General features: G+C 39.1%; 1 protein-coding gene and 1 pseudogene across 1 annotated transcript; both read left to right on the plus strand.

Annotated features, from left to right (window-relative positions):
* Positions 1 to 1,910: 1,910 nt before the first annotated feature.
* On the plus strand, positions 1,911 to 27,943 carry LOC149118424 (ferric reductase 1-like). The gene is made up of 18 exons (XM_089296042.1): positions 1,911 to 2,252; positions 4,890 to 4,982; positions 5,702 to 5,760; positions 11,753 to 11,841; positions 12,303 to 12,370; positions 12,794 to 13,012; positions 15,361 to 15,453; positions 16,098 to 16,156; positions 16,410 to 16,498; positions 21,607 to 21,717; positions 22,275 to 22,390; positions 22,827 to 22,913; positions 23,432 to 23,529; positions 23,915 to 23,973; positions 24,129 to 24,302; positions 24,437 to 24,504; positions 25,375 to 25,488; positions 26,331 to 27,943. Exons 1-17 carry the CDS (start codon positions 2,250 to 2,252, stop codon positions 25,465 to 25,467), a joined length of 1,578 nt encoding a protein of 525 aa, XP_089152168.1. The 5' UTR covers positions 1,911 to 2,249; the 3' UTR covers positions 25,468 to 25,488; positions 26,331 to 27,943.
* Positions 16,995 to 19,316, plus strand: LOC149118425 (uncharacterized; annotated as a pseudogene).

Consider the following 27,943-nt stretch of genomic DNA (forward strand, 5'->3'; position numbering starts at 1 on the left):
CATTTCGCCACTGCCGCCATATTGACGATTCCTAGTTAAAGTAATTTTCATTGCTATCATACATGAACAGCCATTCTCTTAAAAAGGCACATTTCGTGCTGGCATATACAACGTAATTTACGAGACCAGCATATACGCGCATTTTAGCACGCGTATATATATAGAGGATATTACACGGTGGCGAGAAGATATGAATTTTATGTTCGAGTGGCAAGAACATAAAATTCATATCTTCGAGCCAACGTGTAATGTTCTTTTTATTATATAGAGAAACCAATTCAACAAAAGCAAAAGGCGGGAATCATGAGGTCATTGAACGATACGACACTCACAAAGGTGACATACGGAAAATACGCCACTCGGGTCCCGGATGAAGTGGCGTATGGAATCTACGAGTGGTTTAGTTCCCAGTAAAACACTCTTCTCCATATAATAAGGGTCCTTATAGGACGCGTATATTTGGGGATTTATTTCGCATATCCCCGCGCCTGAATTTACGCAAATGTGTGGCCCTTTAAAAGTGCGTATATACGGATCTAAACGGTCGCATTTATGAGCTTAAAGCCCATACGTAACGTATGTAAACAAGTATACGCGGCAGAAAAACCCGCGTATACCCTGTCGTAATTTTGAAACGAATGCCCAACAATAATATATTGCCTTGTAAACTGAACTTTTCGTGATCTGAACTGAATTTCCCCATTCCCACGCCGTAGATAATCTGCCACCAAAAACCGGAGAATTTTAGCCAGGTTTTTGTCCATTAACAGACAGAAACCTCATAATTCAAGCATGAAAGAGTGTCCCCCCATAAAAAAAAAAAAAAAAAGATTAAAATAATCAGCGGCTGTGAATTGAAGAGAGGATTTGGATGTAACATGTGGCCATAGCAACTAGTAAGATATTACAATAATAACAGAATTATCCGTCAATTATTACTTAATCCATCCCTTGAAATGTTCAGAATTTCTAGGGATATCAACCCAGGGATAACTAACTTCAGGGACCTGAGTCAACCATGGTTTCTTTTGGCGGCGATTGGAGACTTTAACGGTTAGTTTTTGTTTTGGTTAACGTATTTTTTTTTAAATCCGCGGACAGTAATTAATACTCGATAGTTCTATTTCTATTCAAACGATTCAAAGCGTTCGCATATCAATATAAATAGTCCTTAGTATCTTCGCTTTATCGTGTATGTTCATGAAAGAGAAACGGCAACCCTTTATGTATATGTTAGAAATTTTAAAGCTAGAGAGTGTTTCTAAATTAAAGATTCCTCTCGTGACCAAAACTCTGGTCTTACCCGCTTCAAAAGATCTCCAGGGATATCACCCCAAGCCCAGCAATTCAAAATTTAAGAAATTTCAATGAAGAGGTGTATCTCTTGGGTGCTATTGGAAGTTTATGTGGTAAGTGCTTGAATTAGAACAATTATTGAACATCTAATTATTAAAAAATTTTCTTAAAGCATTGTTTGCTTTCTAATTAATTAATACATGCTCTTTTCAGGTGTAATTAACCAACATTCTGTCAGGCAGTCGTCAACTTCAAAAATAGTTGTGACGCAAGTTAAGGTATTGAATGCTACGGGTACTGATTTCGTTGATTCTATCTTCACGGTTAAATTTTAACTTAAATCAGGTAAAAATCAATCAGCAATTCCTCGCCTTTTAGCTTAAGCTATTTACATATTAATCGAACAAACAACAAACATACATGAACACATACAGTGAATCAATTATTAAGGTTAATTCTATTATAGTGATCGATTCTTTAATCGATCGATCAATCAAACGAATAATCAGTCAGTCAGTCAACAAACTAACAAACCAATAATCAACCAATCTGCCAAGGCTGCCAAACGAATCTGTCAATCGGCCTCGACTGACTGTAGCGTTCTTCATCTAAAACTAAGGAAACAGCAAAACCCAAGTACACTATTTCATTATTAGCTGATAAGGACTAAAGAACTCGAACAAAACCTAGGGCGTTTTTAAACTTTATAAACTTGACTTTATATTGTCATACTTTAGGACAACAACAGTACAATAACAGCAGCAACAGTACCACCAAAAACAACTCCTACCACAACAGCACCACCACAAAGCAGTTTCAGGATTCCAGACTCCTGCTTATCAAGTGACGACTGCGATTTTTTGGTGACATATCAAAGAATAGGTGATACGGTGGAGTTTGAGCTTAGCGCAAAGGCAGGCTGGGCAGGAGTAGGATTTAGTGATGACAGAAATATGGTAAGTACCTCCCCGATTTTTTTTTTCAGGTATTTGCTAAGAACAGTCTACTAAAGAACATGATTTTTTTTGTTTTTTTTGGAAAATAGTTCCGTACTGGGTGTATTTTGGCCATGGCGAGGACTTTAAGCTAACCACGGAACTGTCCAAAAACATGCGATATTCCCACAACCAGGCAATCAAAAACGGCTTAAATGAAGCAATGCTGCTTATGTGAATAAAAGAAGCTTTACTTTAAAGAGATAATTTTGTGTCTTTGAAGTAACCAAGACTTAATTTTTTATGACGGTGATTCGAATTTTTAACGCGCAACCAGTAAAAATACCCTATTTTAAGAGCCTGCTGACGCGTAAACAAGCACGGTGACTCCATTTTTTTATTGCATGTTTTTAATGTTCATATCATGAATATTAATTATGCTAAGTTTCAAAACTAGTTTGATAGTAGAACAATTTCAAGAGCCGATTACCTTAAGCTGTGTGTATAACTGCTATGATCAATCATGTCTTTATATCTTTCTTCGCAGTTCAAGTATATGACCTTTCATATATTCACTTGTAACTATTCTTCACCCTCTACGGGTACATTACGAACTCACAAAGTGACCATCTCTCAGTTGGCTTGATAGCTCAGTTGGTAGAGTACTGCACCGGTATTGCAGAGGTCGTGGGTTCAAATTCCGAAGAAGGCTCAATTTTTTTTTTTTTTTTTCACGCTTTAATTTCACAACTGCTTAAGCTGTGTGAATAACTGCTGTGATCAATCATGTCTTCATCATTTATCTTCGTTCACCTATCTTCTTGTTGCATTTAGTAACTTCGTAAACTTATCTTCTTGTTACATTTTAAGAGGCTAAGTAGTGTAGGCTTAGTTATATTTGTAATTATGGGCTGCAGTGTACTCAGCTCTATCGTAACCAGTACTTGGCTACGAACAATCTGCTCACAAGGAAACAGTTTGGATTCAGGAAGGGGTTTTCTACTGTATCTGCTTTGACTTCATTTGCCGATGAAGTCTTATTGAATACGGAACAAGGTAAACTATGTGGGGCCGTGTTTTTGGATTTAACCAAGGCCTTCGACACTGTGGACCACGAGATTCTGTTACCTAAGCTTTCAGAGATTGGTTTATGTGAGAATTCGCTTCAGTGGTTTCGCTCTTACATCACTGACAGGAAACAGCGCACATGTTGTGGGAATGAGTTGTCTGATGAGTTACCAGTCACCCACGGGGTTCCTCAGGGAAGTATCTTGGGTCCCCTGCTATTTGTCATCTACATCTACTATTTGCCAAGCGTTCTAGATGCCTGTCAAGCGTCACTCTATGCAGACGATACGGTGATCTACTACAATGGGTCTTCCTCCCAGGAGCTGACTGACAAGCTCAATCAAGACCTCCTGGCGGTGGCCAAATGGCTGAACGAACATAAATTAACACTGAATCTGGACAAAACCAAATGTTTGCTCATAGGCAGTAACAGGAAACTAGAGAGCAAAGTTGCTCTAACTGTGTCAATTTTCGATCATTGTGTGAACGATGTTTCTTGTTTTAATATATCTTGGAATTTTAATATCGTCTGATTTTACCTGGACAAATCATGTCGAATATATGGCAGGGAAAATTAACCAAAGGCTTGGCCTACTTAGGCGCATTAAGCATTTATTACCGTTTAGGGCGCACATTCTTTTTTATAAAAGTCTTGTCATGCCCTTATTCGAGTACGCAGATCTAGTTTGGGGTGACAAGCGTAATATAACTTTAATGTCTAGCCTACAAGTTTTGCAAAATAAAACGGCTAAAATAATTTTAGATCGACCGCTGTATTCATCTGCGCCGCATGCATTAGCGACTCTGAAGTGGATACCATTAGAGAAAAGGCGTTTCCAGCGAAGATGTGTGCATGTATACAAATGTCTAAATGGATTTATAAATCACGAATTGACTTTAGTAACACAACAACATCAGCATAATTATAACACCAGACATAAAGTCAATCTTAGACTCCCCTGCGTTAGAACGAATTGGGGAAAACAAAGAACTGCCTATCACGCTGTTAATGATTTTAATTCTCTCAGCCAGATAATACGAGACTCTCCTAATGTAAATATTTTTAAGAGACAGGTTTTGAGTTTTTTAACTTAAGTGTTTCATAAATTTCATATTTTTAGTTCTATTAATTAGTATTAATCTTTGAGGTCCTTTTCGAAAACCACATGTACGTGAAAACGTTTCCTCAATAAAGATTATTATTATAAAGCTTTCCTCCGAAAGTGGGTAGACGCTCATAACAAGGGGCGCTATTAAGTGCTTATTAACCGAGAGTGAGGTCTTTACGGGAAAATCTCAGACCGAGAACTCGCCGTATTAATCGAGCGACAGCGACGTCAATAGGGCAAGTCCAAAGTTTGAGACTGAACGTTTCTGGTCAATTAAATAAGTAGTTTATTATAAGGCTTTGGGCTGGGTTTTTGCAGACAAGTAGTAGGCCCGTGGACATTACGGGAGAATAATACCCTTGCATTAGCCAATCAGAGCGTGCGTTATATCGGTTACAAACCCAAGTTATTTAATAATGATGGATAATTGTGTATTAAAAAAGCCAGGAGTTCATAATCAACACTCTCTGTTTACTTACAGGCCGATACGGATTTGCTCATGTGCGTCAGTGATATATCAGAGAGTGGACATTATTATGCAGAAGACCGAACCACTCCTACTATGACTACTCCAGTAAGTATTTTTGTTCGCGGCTTTCACCAAATAATTCAAAAAAAAAAAAATTATTACAGAAGACGATTATTTCATGGCACTGCTACGCTGGACGCCTCCATGCAACTACCAATTCACACATGGAAAAGGGAAAACGGTTTTTCGATGATAATAAAGATAGCGCTATCTTGGAAACTCTCAGTAATTTTGCAAAGGTCTTCTCCCTCTGATTAAATTATTGTAACTAAATAGATACTTTTAAAAGGCAAATACATGATGAGGATGACTATGCTTTTCTTGAGAAAAAGAAATGTGTCAATAGGGAACTTAGATTTGAGTACGAGTATGACACCGATCTGATAGCAGTAACAATTTTCAATTCTAGTTTGCGGTTTCACATTTTGACGTATAGCCGTCTAATCCCATGAGCTACCCTCTCCACCTAAAACCAAAAACAAGAGCAGGCGTTCTGGAAACGTCACTGGTTTGAAATTGGAAAAACGCACTCATATTCAATTATCGTACTCGTAGTCCAATCTAAATTACACTAAAATGACTCGCAGTCTGAAACTTTTTTTGCATCAAAAAATAGTAGTTTTGGTCTGTTAGTGGTAAATTTCCATTCGTTTCGATTGGAAGTCATGCACTTGACTTTGAACCGTATGGAACAATCCGCTAAGAAGTAGAAAGGTTAATTCTTTTATTCGTTTTATATTCTTGTTGTTTTGATGTTTTTCCAGACTCCATCGGCGGTGAGGATTCTTGAACACTACACTGGAGGGGGCGTGGTGAAGTGCAAGTACATACCTTTGTTTTTTGATAATTCTTCAAAATAATTTATGTCATTTGATCGTCTGACGTGTTCTCTATGAGAGGTAGAGTGCCACCTTACGCCTGTCAGCAGTTTTACTAATGGCTTGTTCTATTAACAGGTGCCCTCTGTAAATTTCAACTATGGTCATTTGGACCAGAAAAAAATCAAATTCCTCAAACTTTCTCAGATGAATGGTCTAGATAAGTGATTCACAAAAATATAATTCTTAGTTCAATTGGATTCGTATTTTAGCGCTGGGGTCACCATCTTGGTTTTGCCCCTCTGAGAGCGCTTTAATTCAGCGACCATTTTAGGGCACATTTTTAACAATTTGCCATACAAAGAAAACGATATAAATCCGGGTAAAAACCCTTTATTCGAGACAAGCAAATATTGCTTGTTACGTTGAGAGGCTGTTTTGGCAATTTGATCATCATATGATTTTTTTTACAGAAATTTAAATTTCTTCCCTTTCGGACCACTCATGAAGCACCAGTAAAAAGGCGAAATTTAAAGGAAAATATCACTTGAGATCCCCAAACTACCCTCCACTTAAAGAGCAATGTCTCACCTGTAAAAATATGCAATAAAATTTTGGGGCAGTTAAAACTGTAAAATGTTAGAAGAAGAAGTTTAAGCTGTGCTTTTGTCAACAAAGACCGCCGTCCTAATTAGCATGATAACGTGAAAATAACGATGCACAGAGAAAATAATGATATATTCCACTTACCTCGCGACATGTCGACAACTGGATGTTCCACGATACCTCATGTTATATTCTCAGTAGGTTTCAACCATATTTTCGGTGATTAGTGTACGAAATCACTCTGAGACATCACAACGGTTAAGCAGATTTCAACTCTCCGAAGCCCTCTTCATAACATCCATCAATATTATTTGTCTTTCGTCTCATAAGCCAACGTTTACAAGAAGTTTAACAATTTGCTGAGATCCTAACTGACCCAGACGTCTGTTAGCAGCCTTTAAATCCTCCTCTTAATCAAGTATTCTCATCAAGAACTCGTTTAAGCTCAGTTCTGATTTGATCTGTTGTGCACCCGCCACTATTTCACAGATTGTGTTACATTTGACAAGTGCACATTTCAACGGGTAGGGGTAGGGTGGGTAGGAAGTGAAAATGTAACCGACATTTTAGGGCCTGGTTACAAGGAGGGAGGGTTACCCTACCAAGCGGGTTAACCCTAGCTGGAGGGCAAAAGATAGCCCGGGTTTGCAAGCAAAATTCTACAGGTAGGGTAACTCTACAAACCGGGACAACTTAATGCGAGGTTACACTCCTTGTAAGCAGGCCCTTAAGCCATTTCAGGCATTTCTGTTGCTAAAATAGTAACTGGCTTCCCAGAATGATTTGAACATGAGCTTCTGCTTGGAAATTTGAGGCATTTTCTAGGTTATGTTTCGTGGGTTGGGGGGGGGGGGGATTATGCATTGCATTGAAAAGAAAAAAAGAAAAAAAAAAAAGACGATAGACGGCATCTATGGTTGGGCATTCGTTTCAAAATTACGACAGGGTATACGCGGGTTTTTCTGCCGCGTATACTTGTTTACATACGTTACGTATGGGCTTTAAGCTCATAAATGCGACCGTTTAGATCCGTATATACGCATTTTTAAAGGGCCACACATCTGCGTAAATTCAAGCGCGGGGATATGCGAAATAAATCCCCAAATATACGCGTCCTATAAGGACCCATATATACGCGAGCTAAAATGCGCGTATATGCGGGTCTCGTAAATTACGTTGTATATGCCAGCACGAAATGTGCCTTTTTAAGAGAATGGCTTTTCATGTATGATAGCAATGAAAATTACTTTAACTAGGAATCGTCAATATGGCGGCAGTGGTAAAATGGCTTGTCTTGCTCTATCTGCTATTTAATGTTTGTTACTGCAGCTCTCCAGTGAATGAACTTCTATAAACAGTCATGCGTGTTTTGAATGACTGTTCAAGATTTTATCCTAACGTTAATCGTCGTGAAGTTGCTGTGGATTACTCTGTACATCGTTTAGTGGCCTGCGTAGCTTGGCGGTTTTTAGGCAATTTGAACGCTAAGAAAGCGGCGAAGCCGCGATAACGAGCGCCAAATGCGGCGTAGCCACAATGAGCCTGGGGCGGTTCCTGCTCGTTTTCGCTGCTTTGTCACTTTGTGCGCTCGCGCTCAAATTGCTTAAAAAATATGCTAAACTGTCAAACTACGCAGGCTAATTCTTTAGTTGATTCATTGGACAGAGGTTCCAAGGCGAATGCTGAGAGGATACGACCTCTAGAATCACTGGTGAGACAAATCAGTGCAATATTTACTACTTAGATGGGAAATGTTTGCAAAATTAAGAGCAGTTTCATGCACCTCAGTGTACTTCCATTAGGGCTTTGCCAACTTCATCAGCTTCTATTAGTAATGGAAGAGTGGGTCGTCCAGCCCATGATATATCAATACCTCAAGGGGAGTTTTAGGAAACAGAATGTGATTTTAGTGTAAGCCCTATTGGGTCTTCACCAGATAATTCATCTAGTTGGGTGTTATCATCAAATGTGCCCCTGACAGCTAGTATTTCCAGTATTACATATATCTTGTAAAATCACTGCGTTCACCCATATTGGTTGTGCGTGCAGCATGGTTATTCCATGCCTCAGCTAGGAGGTTTAACTGGTTGTTAATTCTGGAAAGAAATATGTAATACAAACGGAACAGATCGATTATGCTGCTCGATTCCAGGATGCCATTTTCTTCTATCTGGTAGAACAGAGTGTAGTAGAACTGACCGACTTCAATAAAGACTTCTCTCCAGAGACGTTCAATTCACTGGTTGTGTACAGACAACCCAGCAATTTTGCTTCCCCTATTAAATCCCCTGTGCCATAGCATAGCTTTTCCTACCTCTAAATTTTCATCCCCTTCGTCTCAACACACTCTAGAGGGCAATTCATAATTTTGCACAGCAGCTAAGAACAGAGCGAGCCCAGTTGCAGCAGAAGTTTTTTTTGCACAACTTAAAGTCTAAAGCCCTGTCAAAACCACCATGTATTACAAACCTCCAACTGATGAGGCAGTGTAGTCCATCAATGTGCCAGAGAGAATTAGGTCCCCTGACGCCTTGTGATGGTATTGAACCACCTCAAATCAGACCCTGCTGACCCTTACACGCTGACGTTGAACATAGATGTTTCTACTTCGCAAATGACCCAGCATGATACTAATACCAGATTTGGAAAACCCACGTCAGTCTTATTTCTCGAATCATCAGGGCCGGGTTGTTCGAAAGCCGGTTAACGCTAACCCAGGATTAAAAGTTAACCCAAATATAAAGTTGCCTCTATAAAACTGTTTTCCACTGCTTATGCTTTGTGTAGTTTGAGATTACTCAAGTTCAAAACTGAACTGCAAACATTTCCCATCTATGTAGTAAGTATTGAATTTGTCTCACCAGCAATTGGAGAGGCAGAATTCTCTCAGCATTCGCTTGGGCACCTCTGTCCTAAACGGTGAACAGAATCCACAGCAACATCACGACAAACAATCAAGTTCTCTGCCATGTTACGATTAGCGTGGGGATAAAATCTTGAACAGTCATTCAAAACACGCATAACTGTTTCTAGAAGTTCAGTCACTGGGGGAGCTGCAGTAACAAACATTAAATAGCAGATAGAGCAAGACAAGCCATTTCGCCACTGCCGCCATATTGACGATTCCTAGTTAAAGTAATTTTCATTGCTATCATACACGAACAGCCATTCTCTTAAAAAGGCACATTTCGTGCTGGCATATACAACATAATTTACGAGACCCGCATATACGCGCATTTTAGCTCGCGTATATATGGGTCCTTGTAGGACGCCTATATTTGGGGATTTATTTCGCATATCCCCGCGCTTGAATTCACGCAAATGTGTGGCCCTTTAAAAATGAGTATATACGCGATCTAAACGGTCGTATATAAGAGCTTAAAGCCCACACGTAACGTATGTAAACAAGTATACGCGGCAGAAAAACCCGCGTATACCCTGTCGTAATTTTGAAACGAATGGCCAATCATAGGCATCAGGTTCTTGATCAGGTGCTCCAGTTCATCACTGAGGCCCTATCAGGGATTTTCAGGATACTGGATAGTTGGGTAAAAAATTAATAGGATACAAGAAATTTAATTTAAGCTGATCAAGAGCTTGTACACAGATCATAATCTTTTGACCTGATACTGTCTATCGGTTACTTTTCTTTTTCTTCTTTTCTTACAATGCACGCCCCCCAACCCACCCTGCAAGAAATAAAGTAGAAAATTCTTCAAATTTCCAAGCAGAAGCTCATGTTCAAATCATTCTTGAAAAGCCAGTTACTAGTTCAGACACAGAAATGCGTAAAATGGCTTTAATGTCGGTGACATTTTCACTTCCTACCCACCCTACCCCTACCCGTTGAAATGTGCACTTGTCAAATGTAACGCAATCTGTGGAATAATGGCGGGTGCACAACAGATCAAATCAGAACTGAGCTTAAACGAGTCCTTGATGAGAATACTTGATTAAGAGGAGGATTAGGATCTCAGCGAATTGTTAAACTTCTTGTAAACGGCGGCTTATGAGACGAAAGACAAATAATATTGATAGATGTTATGAAGAGGGCTTCGGAGAGTTGAAATCTGCTTAACCGTTGTGATGTCTCAGAGTGATTTCGTACACTAATCACCAAATGTGGCTGAAACCTACTGAGAATATAACATGAGGTATCGTGGAACATCCAGTTGTCAACATGTCGCGAGGTAAGTGGAACATATCATTATTTTCTCTGTGCATCGTTATTTTCACGTTATTATGCTAAGACGGCGGTCTTTGTTGACAAAAGCACAGCTTAAACTTCTTCTTCTAACATTTTACAGTTTTAACTGCCCCAAAATTTTATTGCATATTTTTACAGGTGAGACATTGCTCTTTAAGTGGAGGGTAGTTTGGGGATCTCAAGTGATATTTTCCTTTAAATTTCGCCTTTTTACTGGCGCTTCATGAGTGGTCCGAAAGGGAAGAAATTTAAATTTCTGTAAAAAAATCATATGATGATCAAATTGCCTAAACAGCCTCTCAACGTAACAATAAACATTTGCTTGTCTCGAATAAAGGGTTTTTACCCGGATTTATATCGTTTTCTTTGTATGGCAAATTGTTAAAAATGTGCCCTAAAATGGCCGCTGAAAGTCCTCTCACAGGGGCAAAACCAAGATGGTGACCCCAGCGCTAAAATACGAATCCAATTTAACTGAAAATTATATTTTTGTGAATCACTTATCTAGACCATTCATCTGAGAAAGTTTGAGGAATTTGATTTTTTTCTGGTCCAAATGACCATAGTTGAAATTTACAGAGGGCGCCTCTTAAGGGTCTATCACAACGCTATTCACAACGTCGACTTAGAGTACCATTTGCGGTTGTTGCTTTGGACATTCTCTTAATATAATAAACAACGTGAACAGCTCCCAGTTGGCTCGATAGCTCAGTTGGTAGAGCACTGCACCGGCATACGCAGAGGTCATGGATTCGCATCTCGTTAGCCTGAATTTTTTTCAGGCTTAAATTTCACAACCGCTTTTAAAAGTTGTGGGTATAACTGCGATGATCAATCATGTCCTCATATCTTTCTCCGCAGTTCAAATATACGGTCTTTCATATATTGCCTTGTAAATTGAACTTTTCTTGATCTGAACTGAATTTCCCCATTCCCATCCCCTAGATAATCTGCCACCGAAAACGGAGAATTTTAACCAGGTTTTAGTCCGTTAACAGACAGATACCTCATAATTCAAGCATGAAAGAATGTCCCCCCATAAAAAAAGATTAAAATAATCAGCGCTTGTGAATTGAAGGGGGGATTTAGATGTAACATGTGCCATAGCAACTAGTAAGATATTACAATATTATCAGAATTATCCGTCAATTATCACTCCTGAATCTACCCCTTGAAATGTTTAGAATTTCTAGGGATATCAACCCAGGGATAACTAACTTCAGGGACCTGAGTCAACCTTGGTTTATTTTGGCAGCAATTGGAGACTTTAACGGTTAGTTTTTATTTTGGTTAACGTATTTTTTTAAAATCCGCGGACAGTAATTAATACTCGATAGTTCTATTTCTAGTAACACGATTCAAAGCGTTCGGATATCAAAATAAATAGCCCTAAGTATTTTCGCTTTATCGTCTATGCACATCAAAGAGAAACGGCATCCCATTATGTATATGTTAGATATTTTAAAGCTAGAGAGTGTTTCTAAATCAAAGATTCCTCTCATGACCAAAACTAAATAATTGGTCTTACCCGCTTCAAAAGATCGCCAGAGATATCACCCCAAGCCCAGCAATTAAAAATTTAAGAAATTTCAATGAAGAGGTGTATCTCTTGGGTGCTATTGAAAGTATATATGGTAAGTGCTTGAATTAGAATAATTATTGAAAAACTAATAATTAAAAAATTTCATTAAAGCATTGTTTGCTTTCTAATTAATTAATACATGCTCTTTTCAGGTGTAACTATCCAACAACATTCTGTCAGGCAGTCGTCGACTTCAAAAATAACTGTGACGAAAGTTCAGGTATTGAATGCTGCAGGTACTGATTTCGTTGATTCTATCTTCACGGTGAAATTTTAACTTAAATCAGGTAAAAAAATCAATCAGCAATTCCTCGCGGTTTAGCTTAAGGTATTTACCAATCAATCCAACAAACATGCATGCACATATACAGTTAATCAGTCATTAAGGTTAGTTCTATTATAGTGACCGATTGTTTGATCCATCGATCAAACAAACAATCAGTCAGTCAAAAACGAATCTGCCAATCGGCCTCGACTGACTGCCGAGCGTTCTTCATCTAAAAGTCAGGAAATAGCAAAACCCAAGTACACTATACCATTGTTAGCTGATAAGGACTGAATAACGCGAACAAAACCTAAGGCGTCTGTAAACTTCGATTACCCGCCTATATTTCATTCTTGACTTTAAATTGTTATACTTAAGGACAACAACAGCGTAATACCAGCACCAAGAGCACCATCTACAACAACTCCTACAACAACAGCACCAGCACAAGGCAGCTTTAGGATTCCAGACTCCTGCTTCTCAAGTGACGACTGCGATTTTTTGGTGACATATCAAAGAATAGAGGATACGGTGGAGTTTGAGCTTAGTGGAAAGGCAGGCTGGGCAGGAGTAGGATTTAGTGATGACCGAAACATGGTAAGAACTTTATGGATACGAGCGATTTTTTATATAGTTGAACGTCTTGGGAACCTAAAAAAGCATCGAGAGTGGGCATAAATGAGGGTCCCCTATACCTCTTCTGAAAACAGTTTCACGCAAAAGTAATTGGCCTTTTCACGCATCCGCGAAAAATTCGAAAAAAAGCTTCACGTTCACAGAAAAAAGTAAGCAATCACGTTTCACGCGAAAATGCAAAGGCTAAATCATGTTTCACGTAAAAATGCAAATTCTATTCACGTTTCGCAAAACATACATATACAATCATTACAAAAATGTATCTGGCAATACTGAAATGTACCACAGTAGATATAGCTGCACATGGCCATATTTTGATAATTTCAGACTCTCTCGTCGTCAGCATGTCTAGATCTTTTGTGGATTGGGTATTTTGCATGTACAGTGGAACCCCGTTAATACGGACACCAAGGGAATATGCCAAAGTGTCCGTATTATCGGGGTGTCCGTATTGAGCCGTATTTAAGCAGGCTCTCAGATAAAAAGTCACGGACACATGTTTTGTCGATACCAAGACTAAGGCAGACATTTTTTATGGCAACAAAACGTTGTTTTGATTGTAATGTAACTGTAAAATTAAACCATGGAAACCTTATGGTCATTCAACTATAAAGGTTGACAATGCAGACTGCAGCTAGGTCATGCACGAGGTCACCAAGCAATAAAGATGACAATATGAATAAAATATGCAAATGCTACCTTCGTGAAGACAAAAGAAACAATCCAAAAGACATATTAACACTTTGTTGACATATTTCGGTTATGACATCGAAGCGATGGTTGAGTGGACATCAGTTAAGGCTGGATAGAGTGTGGATACTGACAGATTAATTCACCTTTTCCGCAGAACCCTCCATTTTCAGCCTTTTCTCGATCGAAATGGCGTGATACCCCGCGTGTGTGACACAGCGTGACAGACTAGATTGTAGGCCCTCCTGGTTCACTGTTGCTGTGGTTAGTTCTCAGTCCTCCATCCTCACGCGCGTCGAGAGATGTCGAGAAAGGCAGGCCGTCACGCTTTTTACATCCAGTTTCGTGTAGTTTACGAGCTTCTATGACGCTAAAATCTCCAAAAATGTGAAAAATTATTCCCACAAAAGTCGATGGTTCACAAATCACGCGAAAGTAAATGCATTTTTCAAGGATCACGAAAAAATCGAAAACCAGTTTCCCGAGGACAGAAAAATATAGATTCACGAATCACTGAAAAAAAAAAAATCCTCATTCACGCTTCGCGCAAAGAAAAAACGCCCATTCACGCGTCACGAAAAAAGTATAGGGGACCCTCATAAATAACCAGTGTAATTACCGGGTATCCAATTGTTGTTGAGACTTATTACTCATTACTATGATGGTGACGGTGGTCTTCCTTTCGGTTTCCGTCAAAAGTCAAGGATCATGGTAATGAACAAGTCCTTGTGTATTCTCCTGCAGCTCTTCCGAGCAATGTAGGTCGTCTTGGACAATCCTCGCAAGTCTTCCTGACGACCTTCGCTGATCGCGTCTTAATCATCCTATGATCTTTGGCAGACAGCAGTCGGATGTTTTTCATATCTGTCTCCGCAGTTCAAGTATATGACCTTTCATATATTCACTTGTATTCTTCTCTACCATCTACGGGTTTTTTAGGAACTCTTAAAGGACCAGCTGCCAGTTGGCTTGATAGCTCAGTTGATAGAGCACTGCACCGGTATCGCAGTGGTCATGAGTTCGAATCATGTACCGCTCAGGCCTGAATTTTTTTCAGGGTTTCATTTCATAACTGCTTAAGTTTTGTGTACAACTACTGTGATCAATCGTGTCTTCATCTTTTATCTTTGTTAACCTATCTTCTTGCTGCATTTAATAACTTCGTAAACCCATCTTCTTGTAGTGTAGGCTTAGTTATATTTGTAATTATGGGCTGTAGTGTACTTTGCTGCATCAAAGCTTTCCTCCGAAATTGGGTACACGATCATAACAAGGGACGATATTAACTACTTAATAACCGAGATTGAGGTCTTTACGGGAAAATCTCAGATCAAGACCTTGCCGTATTGATCGAGCGATAGCGACGTCAATACGGCAAGTCCGAGGTTTGAGACCGAACGTTCGAGGCCAATTAAATAAGTAGTTTATTACATGGGTTTTTGCTGGGTCTTTGCAGACAAGTAGTAGGTCCATAGGCATTACGGGAGAATATTGCCCTAGTAGTTGCCAATCAGAGTGTGCGTGATATCGGCTACATACGCAAGTCATATAATAATGATGGATAATTGATTATTGAAAAAGCCAGGAGTTTATAATCAACATTCTCTGTCTACTTACAGGCCGATACGGATTTGCTCATGTGCATCAGTGATCAATCAGAGAGTGGACATTATTATGCAGAAGACCGATCCACTCCAACTATGACTACTCCAGTAAGTATTTTTATTTGCGGCTTTCACCAAATAAATTAAGAAAAACAATTATTACAGGAAACGATTATTTCATGGCACTGCTGTGGCGGACGCCCCTAATACGGAAAAACGGTTTTTCGATGATAATAATGATAGTGCCATCTTGAAAGCTCTTGGTTTTGCAAAGGTCTTCTCGCTCTGATTAAATTACTATAACTAAATAGATACTTTTAAAGGCAAATAAATGATGAGGATGAGTATGCTTTTCTTGAAAAAGAAATGTGTCAATAGGGGACTTAGATTTGAGTACGAGTATGAGACCGATCTGGTAGGAGTAAGGATTCTCAGTTCTAGTTTGCTGTTTCCCATTTTCACGTATACCCATGTAATCCCATGAGCTACCCTCTCCACCTAAAACCAACAAGAAGTGCGAGGGCTCTGGAAACGTCACCTGTTTGAAATTCGAAAATCGTACTCATGTTCAATTACCTAGATGACTCCTGGTCTGAATTTCTTTTGCTTAAAAAAATAGTTCACGTCTGTTAGTGGTATATTCCCATAAGTTCATGCACTTGACTTTGAACCGTATGGAACAATGTGCTAAGAAGTAGAAAGGTTTATTCATTTATTCGTTTTATATTCTTGTTATTTTGATACTTTTCTAGAATCCATCGGCGGTGAGGATTCTTGAACACTCAAATGAAGGGGGCGTGGTGAAGTGCAAGTATATACCGTTGTTTTTTCATAATTTTAATTAAGCTGTTTTTCAAAATATGCCATTTGGCCGTTGTAATATGTCCTATACGAGAGGTAGAGTGCCACCCTACTCTGTTATCAGTTTCACTAATGATTTGCTCTATTAAGGGTCTATCAGAACTCTAGTCAAAACATCGCCTTATTATTAGTGTACCCTAAGATTACAACAATAACAGGATTAATCGTCAATAATCGCCGAATCTACTTCTTGAAATGTTTAGGATTTCGAGGGACATCAACCCAGGGATAACTAACTTCAGGGACCTGAGTCAACCTTGGTTTGTGTTGGGAGCGATTGGAGACTTCAACGGTGAGTTTATATTTGGTTAACGTATTTGTTTTAAGAACCACGGACAGTAATTAATACTCAATAGTTCTATTTGTGTTCAAACGATTCAAAGCGTTCGCATATCAAAATAACTAGTCCTAAGTATCATCGAGAAACGAAAGGGCAACGCTAGATATATACGATGTTAGAAATTTTAAAGCTAAAGAGTGTTTCTAACTCAAAGATTCCTCTCTTCTACATACATGTAAGATTAAAACTCTGACGGTACCCGCTTCAAAAGATCATTTTTTTTAACGAAAAAGTAAAATAATCCTGGCAGGTAAGAGCGTTCTGCGTTTAAAATTAGGTTTTAATCAGTTTAAGTAAGGCGCATTTGAAACTCTGTATACTCTATTTTATCATAATTAACAGGCATACTTTCGAAAATAACCTGTAGAAACCAATTCCGGAATAAAATAAGCCCTAACAAGTTTTATGATAACATAGCGCGCGCGCTAGTCCTACCTAATTCCTATTGAGTCATCATGAACAAATTAACAAATAGATTCCATGTTGCCGTGCGTCTGTTCAGTAATAGATCACAGATGATGTCAAAATGTGGTAAGAACAAAAAAGTGGCACACGAGGCGATAGCCGAGTGTGTCACTGATGTTCTTACCACATTTTGACGTCTTCTGTGATCTATTACTGAACAGACGCACGGCAACATGGAATCTATTTGTTTTATATAGTAACGAAACAAACTACTACAGATAAAGCTTTTTTTTATTTCAAATTATAAAATGTTCGAGTAATTGCGCGCGCTGTGATTGGTCAGTTCGAGTTCATTATAGCTCCATAAAGCACTCAACTTACGTCACGCGCGTGCATTATAACTCAACATATGCACGCAAGCTACGTCACGAAAATTTTGCCCTGGACAAAATTTGAGAATCAGCTAGTCCGTCCGCCATTATGGCTGAAGAATTTCCACGGTTTCAACTCGGGTTCGAATTCCTGAACGCCGAGAAAGTAGCAGCGTTAAGGAGTCTCAAAATGAGGCACCTGTTCCAAAGAAAAAACGGTTTGCAGAACTGACAGAAGCGGAGAGAAACCGGCTTTTGGTGGAAACGCAAGCAAAGTCTACGAAGAGCTCGACAAATTGGGCAGTAAACGCTTTCAAAGGTATGAATTTACGTAAACATGACTACAATCCAATACACATCTCAAACACTAAAACTTAAAACCTGTTTTAATTTAAAAGGCAGAATGACGAATAAAGCATATTACAATGCTTCCTAAATAATGAGTTATACTGGCTTATCTACATCTTTGTCAACAAAAAGCAACATTTCACTTGTTTATACAATTAAATGTTTTCTAGCAGCTGTTGCGTATATCATTTAACAGTTAACCACTCGAAATACGCTTGCAACACTTAAAGGCTGAGTTGGAAAAAATGTTTTCTTTTCCTAGAATGGGGTGCACAAAAAGTTCCTGTGCTGCCAAAACTAGAGGAAATGAGCGACGAACAACTTGACAACAGTCTGTCACAGTTTTATACAGAAGCACGAAGCAAAACGGGTGAAGAGTACAGCAAGTCGTCCTTAATTACGTTCAGAAATGCAATAGAGAGGCATTTGAACAACCCACCTTATAACAGAAGTTTGAAGCTAAATTCTTCAACGTTTTCAAATTCCAACCGTATGCTGAACGCCAAAATTAAGAGCCTGAAACAGCAAGGGAAGGAAAATGTGCAGCACAAAGAGGCCATGCCAGTTGACGACTTGCAGAAATTGAAAGCTGGTCCAGTATTAAGCCTTGCAAATCCATGGTCTTTGCTGAGAAACGTGTGATTCCATGTTGTTCTCTACTGGTGTAGAAGAGGTCGTGAAGGGCAGAGAAATTTGAAGCCGACGAGTTTTGCATTTGAAGTAGACGAGCAAGGCAAGCGCTACGTTACTATGACCCACGACGAGACCACCAAAAACCATCCCGGTGGACTTCAAGACCGATCCAGCTTTGAGAAGACGGCTCGTATGTACGAAACAGAGAGTGAGAACGACGGCTACCGAGCGCTGAGCTTGTATATCTCCAAGCTGAATCCGAAATGCGAAGCCTGATTTCAGCAACCTCGACGCGACTGGAATGAATCCGCCATCACACCCGAAATCTGGTACGAAAACCGCCCGCTTGGTGTCAACACTCTTGGAAACATGATGAAAGAAATAAGTACAAAGGCCAAGCTTTCCAAAGTTTACACAAATCACTGTGTTCGGGCGACAGTGATAACCTTGTGGTCTCAAGCCGGTTTGTCAGATCGCCACATCTGCCACATTTCGGGACACAGAAACCCGAATAGTCTCCAGCATTACAATTCTCGTCCGTCGTCTATCCAGCTCAGGAAATGTAGTGATGTCTTGTCTACTGCTCTACAAGGGGCCGACCAGACAAAACAGAAATCTCCACAATGCGATGAGCCTTTTAGTCAGCCAAAAGCAGCAGAAGTATCAGGCAGAGTGGTTGAAACGCACAGCCGATCATCCACCACAACGATCCACAGCGAAATGCTTGGCGGCATGTTCAATTCTTGCACAATCGGTTCAATGCAAATCAATCTTTATCCTCCTCAGAGCAAAAGTCAGTGAACTGGGGAACTGCTTCAGCTTTCGAAGATTCTTTTTGCTGTAATAATTTCTTTAGAACCGTTCTGACTTTTTTTAGAAAACGTTTGTTTCTTGCCACAAAGGGAACGGTTTTACTTTTCATTCAGCATTTAAGCCAATAAAAAGAAAGCATGTACATGTAAGGAGAATACTTATTTTGATTAATTAAAATTCGCAATCCTTTTCTTGTTTAATATGTCTTTATGTTAATGTGGTGGTTTACATTTTATAAAAGAAATAAAAAAACTTGCCATTCGTGCATTGTTGAGTTATATAAGCACTTGGAAATTTTTAAGAACACTCGAGAAGTGCGAGAAGCACTCGGCTGCGCCTCGTGCTTCTCTATGCACTTCTCTCGTGTTCTTAAAAATTCCCGCGTGCTTATATAACTCAACAATGCACTCGGGCGCGTTTTTTATTTCTATAATCTTTCAACATAACTCGAAAGCCGGTCTTTGCCCACTTTGGCGAACACGAAAAAAGCCATGACGTAATCTATTGTCTATACAAATTGAAGCAATCTCATTGGTTGCTATGCGTAGCAAAGAATTGTGATTGGTCCAGGAAAATCACGCCACTGTCAAACTTGACTCGAGCGTCGCTATTCGTGGAATGAACTGCGAAATTGAACTGCGAAATGTACAAATCTCAAAGAAAATGCTGGATAAGTCAAGTCAGGTTTTGTCATCAGAGCAGCCCTGTGAGCCGAAAAGCTTGTATGTTGCTTCGAATATTGCAGGAGTTGAAAAACTACGCTTGGAAAACTTGCGGTTGCGGTTAACCTGGAGGCCATTCGATTCGAGTTTTGAATGAAAGGAACGTTAGTGATGGTGGAAATTTGTGTCCTCTGTGGTTGGCGATTCTCAAATCAGTGTGAAATAGTGTCGGAGACACCTTTTGGCTGCGATACAGTTGGCCGTGAGCTGTAGTGAGCTATACTTTGCTCGCTGCTGTGCCCTGAAACGGACCGGACCATTCGCATCGGAAAGCAAGGTTATGTGTTTATTTTCACTGATTTTAAGAGGTAGTTTTGATGTTTCATTCCAGACAATTACTGTGTCAACAATTATTTTGAGACGGAGAAAAGTTCAATGTTTTAAATAAATTAATCTCATAAACATTTTGTTTATTGGGTTTGTTAAATTCGAGATAAAGCAATGGTTCTCGGCTTACCAAGACCAATTTTGTATTTGGGTTAGTCTTGCTCGACTGCCGACTGAGACTGCTCGAGTATTTTTTCCGAGTCATTTTCTAAAACAGAATCGGCGTTATCTTTCCTCTTCCTGCTAGACTATGCTTCTGGTACCTGTTCAATGCCTGGACAAGACTTTCTTGTACTTTTGCCCAGTCATGTAAAATATTATCTAAATTCTCAAAACTTTCCACCATTTTAAAACACAGAGGGAAAAACTTTGAAATGATGACGTCAATCGTGCAACTGTCCTCTAATAGATCATAGGCGAGAACCAATCAAAAAGCGAGAATAACTTGGGCTATTATATAAATCTCTATATACGCACGGCCGTGCGTATGTAATAACATGGCGTGTGCATTTTCAATATAGCTGCAAAATTTCCGTCGAGTTTAGGGCGAGTTCCTTTTGTTAAAGTTTCGGCAATGTAAAGATTGTTCTGAATAATCCAAACCCTACTTCGAGCATTTGACTTTCACCGAGTTAGGATGTTTACTTAAACCTGAGTATTTTGACTTTGTCTACATTTTCATTGAGTATTTCTGACTTGGTTTGCATACATTCTCATTATAATTAATTCGAAGAAGCGGATTTTTCGTTGACACTTGAGAAACCAGGTTAAGCGTTTCCGTTCAACGGTTGCTCATCTTATACTGTGGCGTGTTAGGATCCTAATGACCTTTGCTTTCCTTCGCCGTGCATTGTGAGAACTTGTAGTCAATCACAAATAAAACATGTTTTAGCGCCCGAGTTGTTGTCGTCATGTTGTAATAGAATTGGTCCATGCTTTTAGCTGTGCGTATATCGAGTTATGAATACACTTGGGAAGTTTGGAGAGCACTCAAGAAGCTAGAGTTGCTCTCGGCGAACTCTTAGGCTTCTTTCGCGTTCTCCAAACTTCCCGCGTGCATCCACAACTCGATATTCGCACGCTAAGCATGAACCAATTCTGTAATGTAATAGCTTGAAAAATGTAGGAAACGATTCCAATAAAGACTAAACGCTTGGCCTTTTAAAACCAATTCAAAAAGGAATATGAACTTTTCTCCTTGACCGCCTGATGATACTGTGAACACTCATATTAACATGTATATACAGCTCTTCTCAGAAACTCATTATTGTCAACACATTATAAGATACTTTACTTCTTATTTTATATTTTACTGTCATCCTTAATAATTTCATTGCGGCAGTGGCTAACTCGACGGCTTCGGCTCCTTTGGTCCCTACACACTTGTTTTTGTTAAGTGCAATTTCACGTTTACTTTGTTTTCCTTATCTACTTTTTCAAGGTGGAATTCAACAACATAGTCTCCGCCAGCCTACAGCCTCTAGAATAACTGTCACGGAGGCGGGATCTGTATCTTCATACGAAGGACTAAATACAAACATTATCGTCCACGGTAAAAACGATAACGCTAATGATGACGTACTTTAACTAATCAATAATCACTTAACTAGTGATTTTCTAGCTCAGTGCAAAGAAAATTGTTCATAAAAAGTCGCAATTCTGCTGATAGACACGCTAAATAGTTTGCAGGCGAGGCAGCTCCTTCACATTAGCTTATAAATAACACGACTTTGACTGATGAAGTGGTACCGTTTTTCTTTGGTGAAGTTAACTCTGTCGGCATTTATAATTTTTTTTTCTATTGCAATGGGCGGGAAGAAGGACAAATAGCGCGACATTGCTTCAATGGGTGATCGACAGAAGTGTTGAGGCACTTCGTTATAAAATTATATTTTGGATCTTTTTGGAATACTTTCCTCTTTTTCCCTAAAAATAATGCTGGTGTTCACTTTTGTGATTCATATTAGTTGCTTTCATTATGCTGATAGAATCTGTCCTCTGACCTCAATGGTTATTTATCCCGATCGGGTGCCAAGAGAGCCATGGGATAATTATATACGTACATGCCTTCCTATAACTGACTTCTTGATTTTATATGTTCTGACACAGGAACTCTGATGACACTTGCTTGGATTTTGTCTACATTTGTGGGTTTGTTCACGGCACGGTACATGCGTGTAGTCTGGGAACCTAAACAGTTATTGGGGACGAAAGCTTGGTTTGCGGTAAGTATTACTTCCACGAAAATAATTGAAAAAAATGAAAAATAGGAAAAAAGTCACTGTAACTAACATAATACTGTCTATAAATTTTTTTATGATTAATTGATCTTTTTCTAGCAACAAATTTAAGTCCCAACTTTTAAGTCGCGTTTTTAAACAACCGCTATCTGAATTAATCCAGGTTTTGGTATCTGATAACACAAGCTTGAGAATTTCATCTCGTCTCTTGCTTTGGGCATCACGTGAGTATGTATGATTTTCAGTTGATATTTGACCAGACTAGTCTGCTACAAGGACTCTCACACCTCGAAACTTTTCTTCAAAAATTAGTTTTTGATAATTTCTTCTATCTAATTTGGTCATCGCAGGCCAGCGAACTAGGCCTCTTCACTTTATAAACAGAATGTTACTCAATGTGCACCTACTGTATGTCCTACAGGTTCATCGGACCCTGATGACAATAACAGTACTCTTGACAGTGGCAGGAATAGTTGTGATCTTTGTTCACGTGAAAGGGTGGTCATCGGTGAGTCATAAAACTAAAAATCTCTGCAAATGAGGAAACTTTTGGTGGTAAGGTTGTTTTCCAAAATTTTTTGTTAGTGCGCAAACGTTGTGAAACATTTAACGAGGAAGCAAAATGTCACTGAACAATTTTAGTAACATATTTTGCTTCTCAATAAGAAATTTTCTCCTTCATGAAATGTTTCCGTGTGCACCAACGATCCTTTCTCGATCCGGGCGGAGGCCTTCGGGTATAGAAGGACGGAATAAATACATTATGACTGCCTGACGGAATATTGATTCAGAATGGAAAAGACTTCGCTAAAATTTTACATTATTCTGGATGGAACTAAACCTTGCTGAAATGCAAACAGAGTATTTCTTAATATTATGAAGCGATTGGTTTGCGGGGAAAATTCTTTCAGAATTGCTGAGACGCGGAAAGGCTCGACTTTTCGAGTCTGACATAGTAGTATACGGCTCAGACCGCTCACTTTAAGCCGTTTATAATTAACTATCCATTTAATGTTGTTTTAATAGGACGCTGGAGTGCACCCTTATCTAGGTATCGTCGTTTTCGCGCTTGCACTTGCTCAACCAATCATGGCGGCATTCAGACCACATCCGGGTGAACCGAGGTAGGGTGGCGAATTCACTTCAGTTACCAATTCTAATGCAGTGAAACCAAGTTCGAACCTAGCTTCAGTCATACGGGTTTGATTCGGACGGGTGTCCATGTGAAGTACGTTATATTTTCTCGGTCTGCTGGAGGTTTTTATATCGGGTACTTTTTATCCATTCTACAAAAAATAGACTTACAAATTCCAGTTTGCTCTGTATAAAGAGGGCCTCCATGAAACCAGCCGTGGCTGGAATGTGACTTACCTCCCTATGTGCCACTGAACTTTTATGTTAATTTCTCAAGTTAACTTTTTTTGGTTTGTCGGAGTACGAAATAGTTCCAGTTCCCTAGAATTGAAAAGAAAACTTATAATTTGCGGTTTTCTATGTGTTGCGTTACAGGCGCAACATTTTTAACTTGGCTCATAGGATTGTTGGTGCCATTGCGCTGATCCTTGGAGGTATGTGTGTATAACAGACGGAAATGTTCTGTGAATCAGAAGTGAAACAGGAATGTGAAAGCAAAACAATCACATGTAACATAAGTTAAAATTTGTTTGTTACAATAGTTGCAGTAATTTGCTATGTCCACCATAAAAAACGGTCTGTTTTGCAGTTGTTGCAGTCTACTTGGGATTAAACACGGATCAAGTCGGCTTAGGGAAAAAGGGACTTTACGCAGTGATCAGCTTCTTCATTGCAGTGTGCTTTGTTTTCTTGTTTGAGCTGTACATGATCATGTCTAAACAGAATCGAAAGAAGAGACCTGTTCCAGTAGGCACCACAAGAGGTAGGAAATTGCTTTTTTGACGGCCTCTTCTTCAATGGGGTGTCCATAATCAGTTCCTGCTTATCCAGTTGAAAAGGGCTTTTTTTGTCAAATGGTGGCATTTTCATCTGGGTTTCGTATTTCAATTTTTGTAGTAGATATTCCAATGGAGCAACCTGGAGATCAGACCCCAGCTTGGTCAGAGCGTGAAATGCCATTTAAGGTAACTAATGCATGACCTTATGAGTTTATACATCCACGAACGAGTTACCAAAAGAGCCTTTTATGAGCACGATGACATCAGGTCTTATAATCATATTAAGCTCTACCGACACGGTCAAACATCAACCACAAGTTGTTTTAATCACGATTCATACGAGGTTTTTAATACAGTCATGTGCCCTGATTTAGATAAAACACCACTGATGTTTTACCATTACGCCATAATGGAGACTGCGGGCGCTTAGTATTCAGCCAAAACTTCCGAAACTTTTGCTGAAACGGGTACATATGGTAGGGAAACATCCTTCGATTGTTTCAGTCCAGAAAATCCGAAATGTAAACAATTCCAATCGAAAATTCCGGAAATTCGGTTAGAAAATCAAATGGAATGGAAATTCTCATAACGGAGGCTTTGGATAAACAATTAAGAATATAAATTAGCCGGCGATAATAATTTTGAATGACGTTTAATTTTCATGACTCGTTCATCAGTTTGAAATTCGTAAAACTAAAAGTCAGATTCTTGTGAGTTCTTTAGATACTAAGAATGCGTGTGAAAGTCTTGTTGCATGTGATTAAAAGCTCTACCGTGTGGAATGTAGAGAGTGTTAATTAGATACTGGATAGTTTTGCACTCTGAAACGAGGGTATACCTCGCAGGGTTGCCCTCTTTTCTCGAAATTCCAGGAAAATGCTCTCCACTCGCCACTGGAAATTTCCGAAATTCAATCTGGAATTTTTTGTAGGATGGAAAACGCCCTGGGTCACTCCAAAACTAATTAGAACTTCCTAGGGTTAATACCATTCTCATTTTGGATTGCATTAAATTAGTAATATTTACCTCTTAAATGGATTGATTTCATCCATCTAGGAAGCCATGATCCGCACTTTCATGTTTCTTTTCGTCGTATTCGTTGGAGCCAGCGTGTCGCTTACAATAATCTTACTCATGGTGCTTAAATAGACTCAGGATACTGGTCAAAAGGTAAGTGAAAATGCCTTATCATCTTATCACAACTCAGTTTAATAATGTGCGGTAAGTAGTCCAACCCCTAAATTAAATTAAATTTGTTGGTGAATTCTCAATGTATATTTCTCTTGTACGCCAGCTTATAAAAAGGAGTTATGCAGAAGTCGGTCCAACAAATATGAAATAAGACCTTGTACAATAATATTGAAAGAATAAAATCACTATTCTTAGCAATAATGAAAAGAAGTTGGGAGTGTGGTTCTTGGCTCGATAGGCAGATTCGGCTAACGTGTTTACATCCTTGTTGCCACCGAATTCAGACCAAGTGATAATTTATTTGGGAGGTTACAATTGTGCAATTTGCCACACGCAACTGACTGCATGTGAGTATGTACAAACGGAACAATAGTACCTCTCAAATGAGCCATCAATATTAGAGTTATTATTATTATTATTATTATTATTATTGTTGTTGTTGTTGTTGTTATTATTATTATTATGTAAACACGTTAGCCGAATCCGTGTATGGGTTGACGATATAGAAATGAACTACTCGTAGTCTACTAGCGTAGAGCCAGTTTGGTATTATTAACAACATCTCGTACGTGACGTAGGTCAATCCTAGTCAATGTGTCTAAAGCAGTGCGGCCTGAAGTCTGTTCCATATGAATGTACCCCAGCAAAACTTTTGTATGTGGGTGGCAATGATGTCAGGATCAACGTCGACACATTCAAAACTTTACTTTGCTCAGAGAGACAAATTTTAGCCTGTGATGTTTAAACAGGCGATACCGCCACCGCAGCGGTATTTCATTCAGAATTGAATTAAATCATTTTGTGTTCATTTCTTCTAACAGACACAACTTCATTTCAAACTTCAGCCTCGGAGGAGCTTTACGCTGGTGCTTTTTTCCGAATGTTCAGCTGAATGTTCAGCTCATCCACGAAATGTGTAACATAGCAAGTGCTTTTTGCTTGCCTCACTGTGATATGAAAAAATAAAGAACGATAAATAAGACATAACAAAACAGCTCCAGTTTTTCGATCGAACCTACAGGCAAAAGGTCAACATGAATTCCCATATTCATATTCATATTGGAGATACTCATGTTCCCTGGTTTTGAAGTACATTCAATTGATATTTAATAACATCGATATTTATGATAAATAGTACTGATAATAATAATAAATTTGTACAGTGCATTTTATCAACGACGATTCATAGGCGCTAAACACAAATTGAATATCCTAAAAAGTAAAAAGTTAATTATAAGATGTCGAGAAAGTGTGAAAGAAAAAAGTTATTAATTGCAATTTACAAACAGATCAGTGTCATATGAGGGATCAGACAGAGAGACTGATCGAATAAAACACAGATGTTACGTGCATTATAAGAACAGGATACTGTCTCGTCAGTCAGTCAGTCAGTCAGCCAACCAGCCAGACAGCCAGCTATTCGATCAATCAGTCCGTCGGTCCGCTGGTCAGTCAGTTAGTCTGTCAGTGGTCAGTCATTCAGATAGTCCGTCATTCTGTCCGTCTGTCTGCCAGTAAGTCAGTCAGTCAGTCTGTCTGTCTGTCTGTCTGTCTGCCAGTCAGTCAGTCAGTCTGTCTGTCTGTCTGTCTCTCAGTCAGTCAATCAGTCAGTTAGTCTTTCAGTCAATAAGTCAGTCAGTAGTCAGTCAGTCTGTCAGTCAGTCAATTTGTACTCGCCTCTACTTGGCTGCAATGGAATTTCACCCGATTTAAGGCGGCTGACGAATCGTCAGTAGTTGCTAACTTAAATTTCAATTTGTAATTGTCCATCAAGGACTACTTCATGTCATTGTGATTCGACTAAGAACTTCTCAACGTGATGGAAAATTTTTGTAAGCTTGCTTGCCTCTTTACCAGGCAGTTAGAGTGACTCCTTTGATTCTGAGACTTTTACCATTGTAAGATGATGAGTTAGTTATGTCCGAAATGTAATAAAAAATGGGGGGTCACCGACTTCGTTTTGGAGAGAACATGCCCGGAAGAACCAGCTTATGAAACCAGCTTATGAAAGGCAACCTGTTAAGGTTGCCTTTCATAAGCTTGTAAATCCGTATCCTGAATTTACGATAAGTTTTGGCAAAGGTGTTGGAATGGCGAAGCTAGTCAAGTGAAATATTCGTGTTGAGCACGAGGTTGTTTTTCTTCGGTTAAGTTTGCTTTGAGGGTTTAGTGAAGATGTTTTATATCTGGATAACTATACGATGCTGTTTTGCTTCTTTGAGCATTGATATATATGTGTTCTTCACTCGATATTCTTTGAGATATTTGTCTCTGAGATTATATATTTCATCCATCAAATTGTTATTGTACAAAGTGTATGGCATTCGCTTTCGCTCAGAAACAATCTGTTCGTCCTACCGAATAACGGCCATCGTCCATTGGCCGAAGCCATTTGGCTGTGAGAAACTAAATAAAAGAGATTTTAAACTCCTTA

Source organism: Orbicella faveolata, unplaced genomic scaffold, assembly GCF_042242905.1.
Source record: "Orbicella faveolata isolate gen_17 unplaced genomic scaffold, um_ofav_v1 contig_1, whole genome shotgun sequence".
NCBI lineage: Eukaryota > Metazoa > Cnidaria > Anthozoa > Scleractinia > Merulinidae > Orbicella > Orbicella faveolata.

Coding starts and splice junctions, on each gene's coding strand:
- LOC149118424 (XM_089296042.1), top strand. Junction 13,013..15,360: donor TTAGTGATGACCGAAACATG/GTAAGAACTTTA, acceptor GTCTACTTACAG/GCCGATACGGATTTGCTCAT. Junction 24,303..24,436: donor TCCAGTAGGCACCACAAGAG/GTAGGAAATTGC, acceptor CAATTTTTGTAG/TAGATATTCCAATGGAGCAA.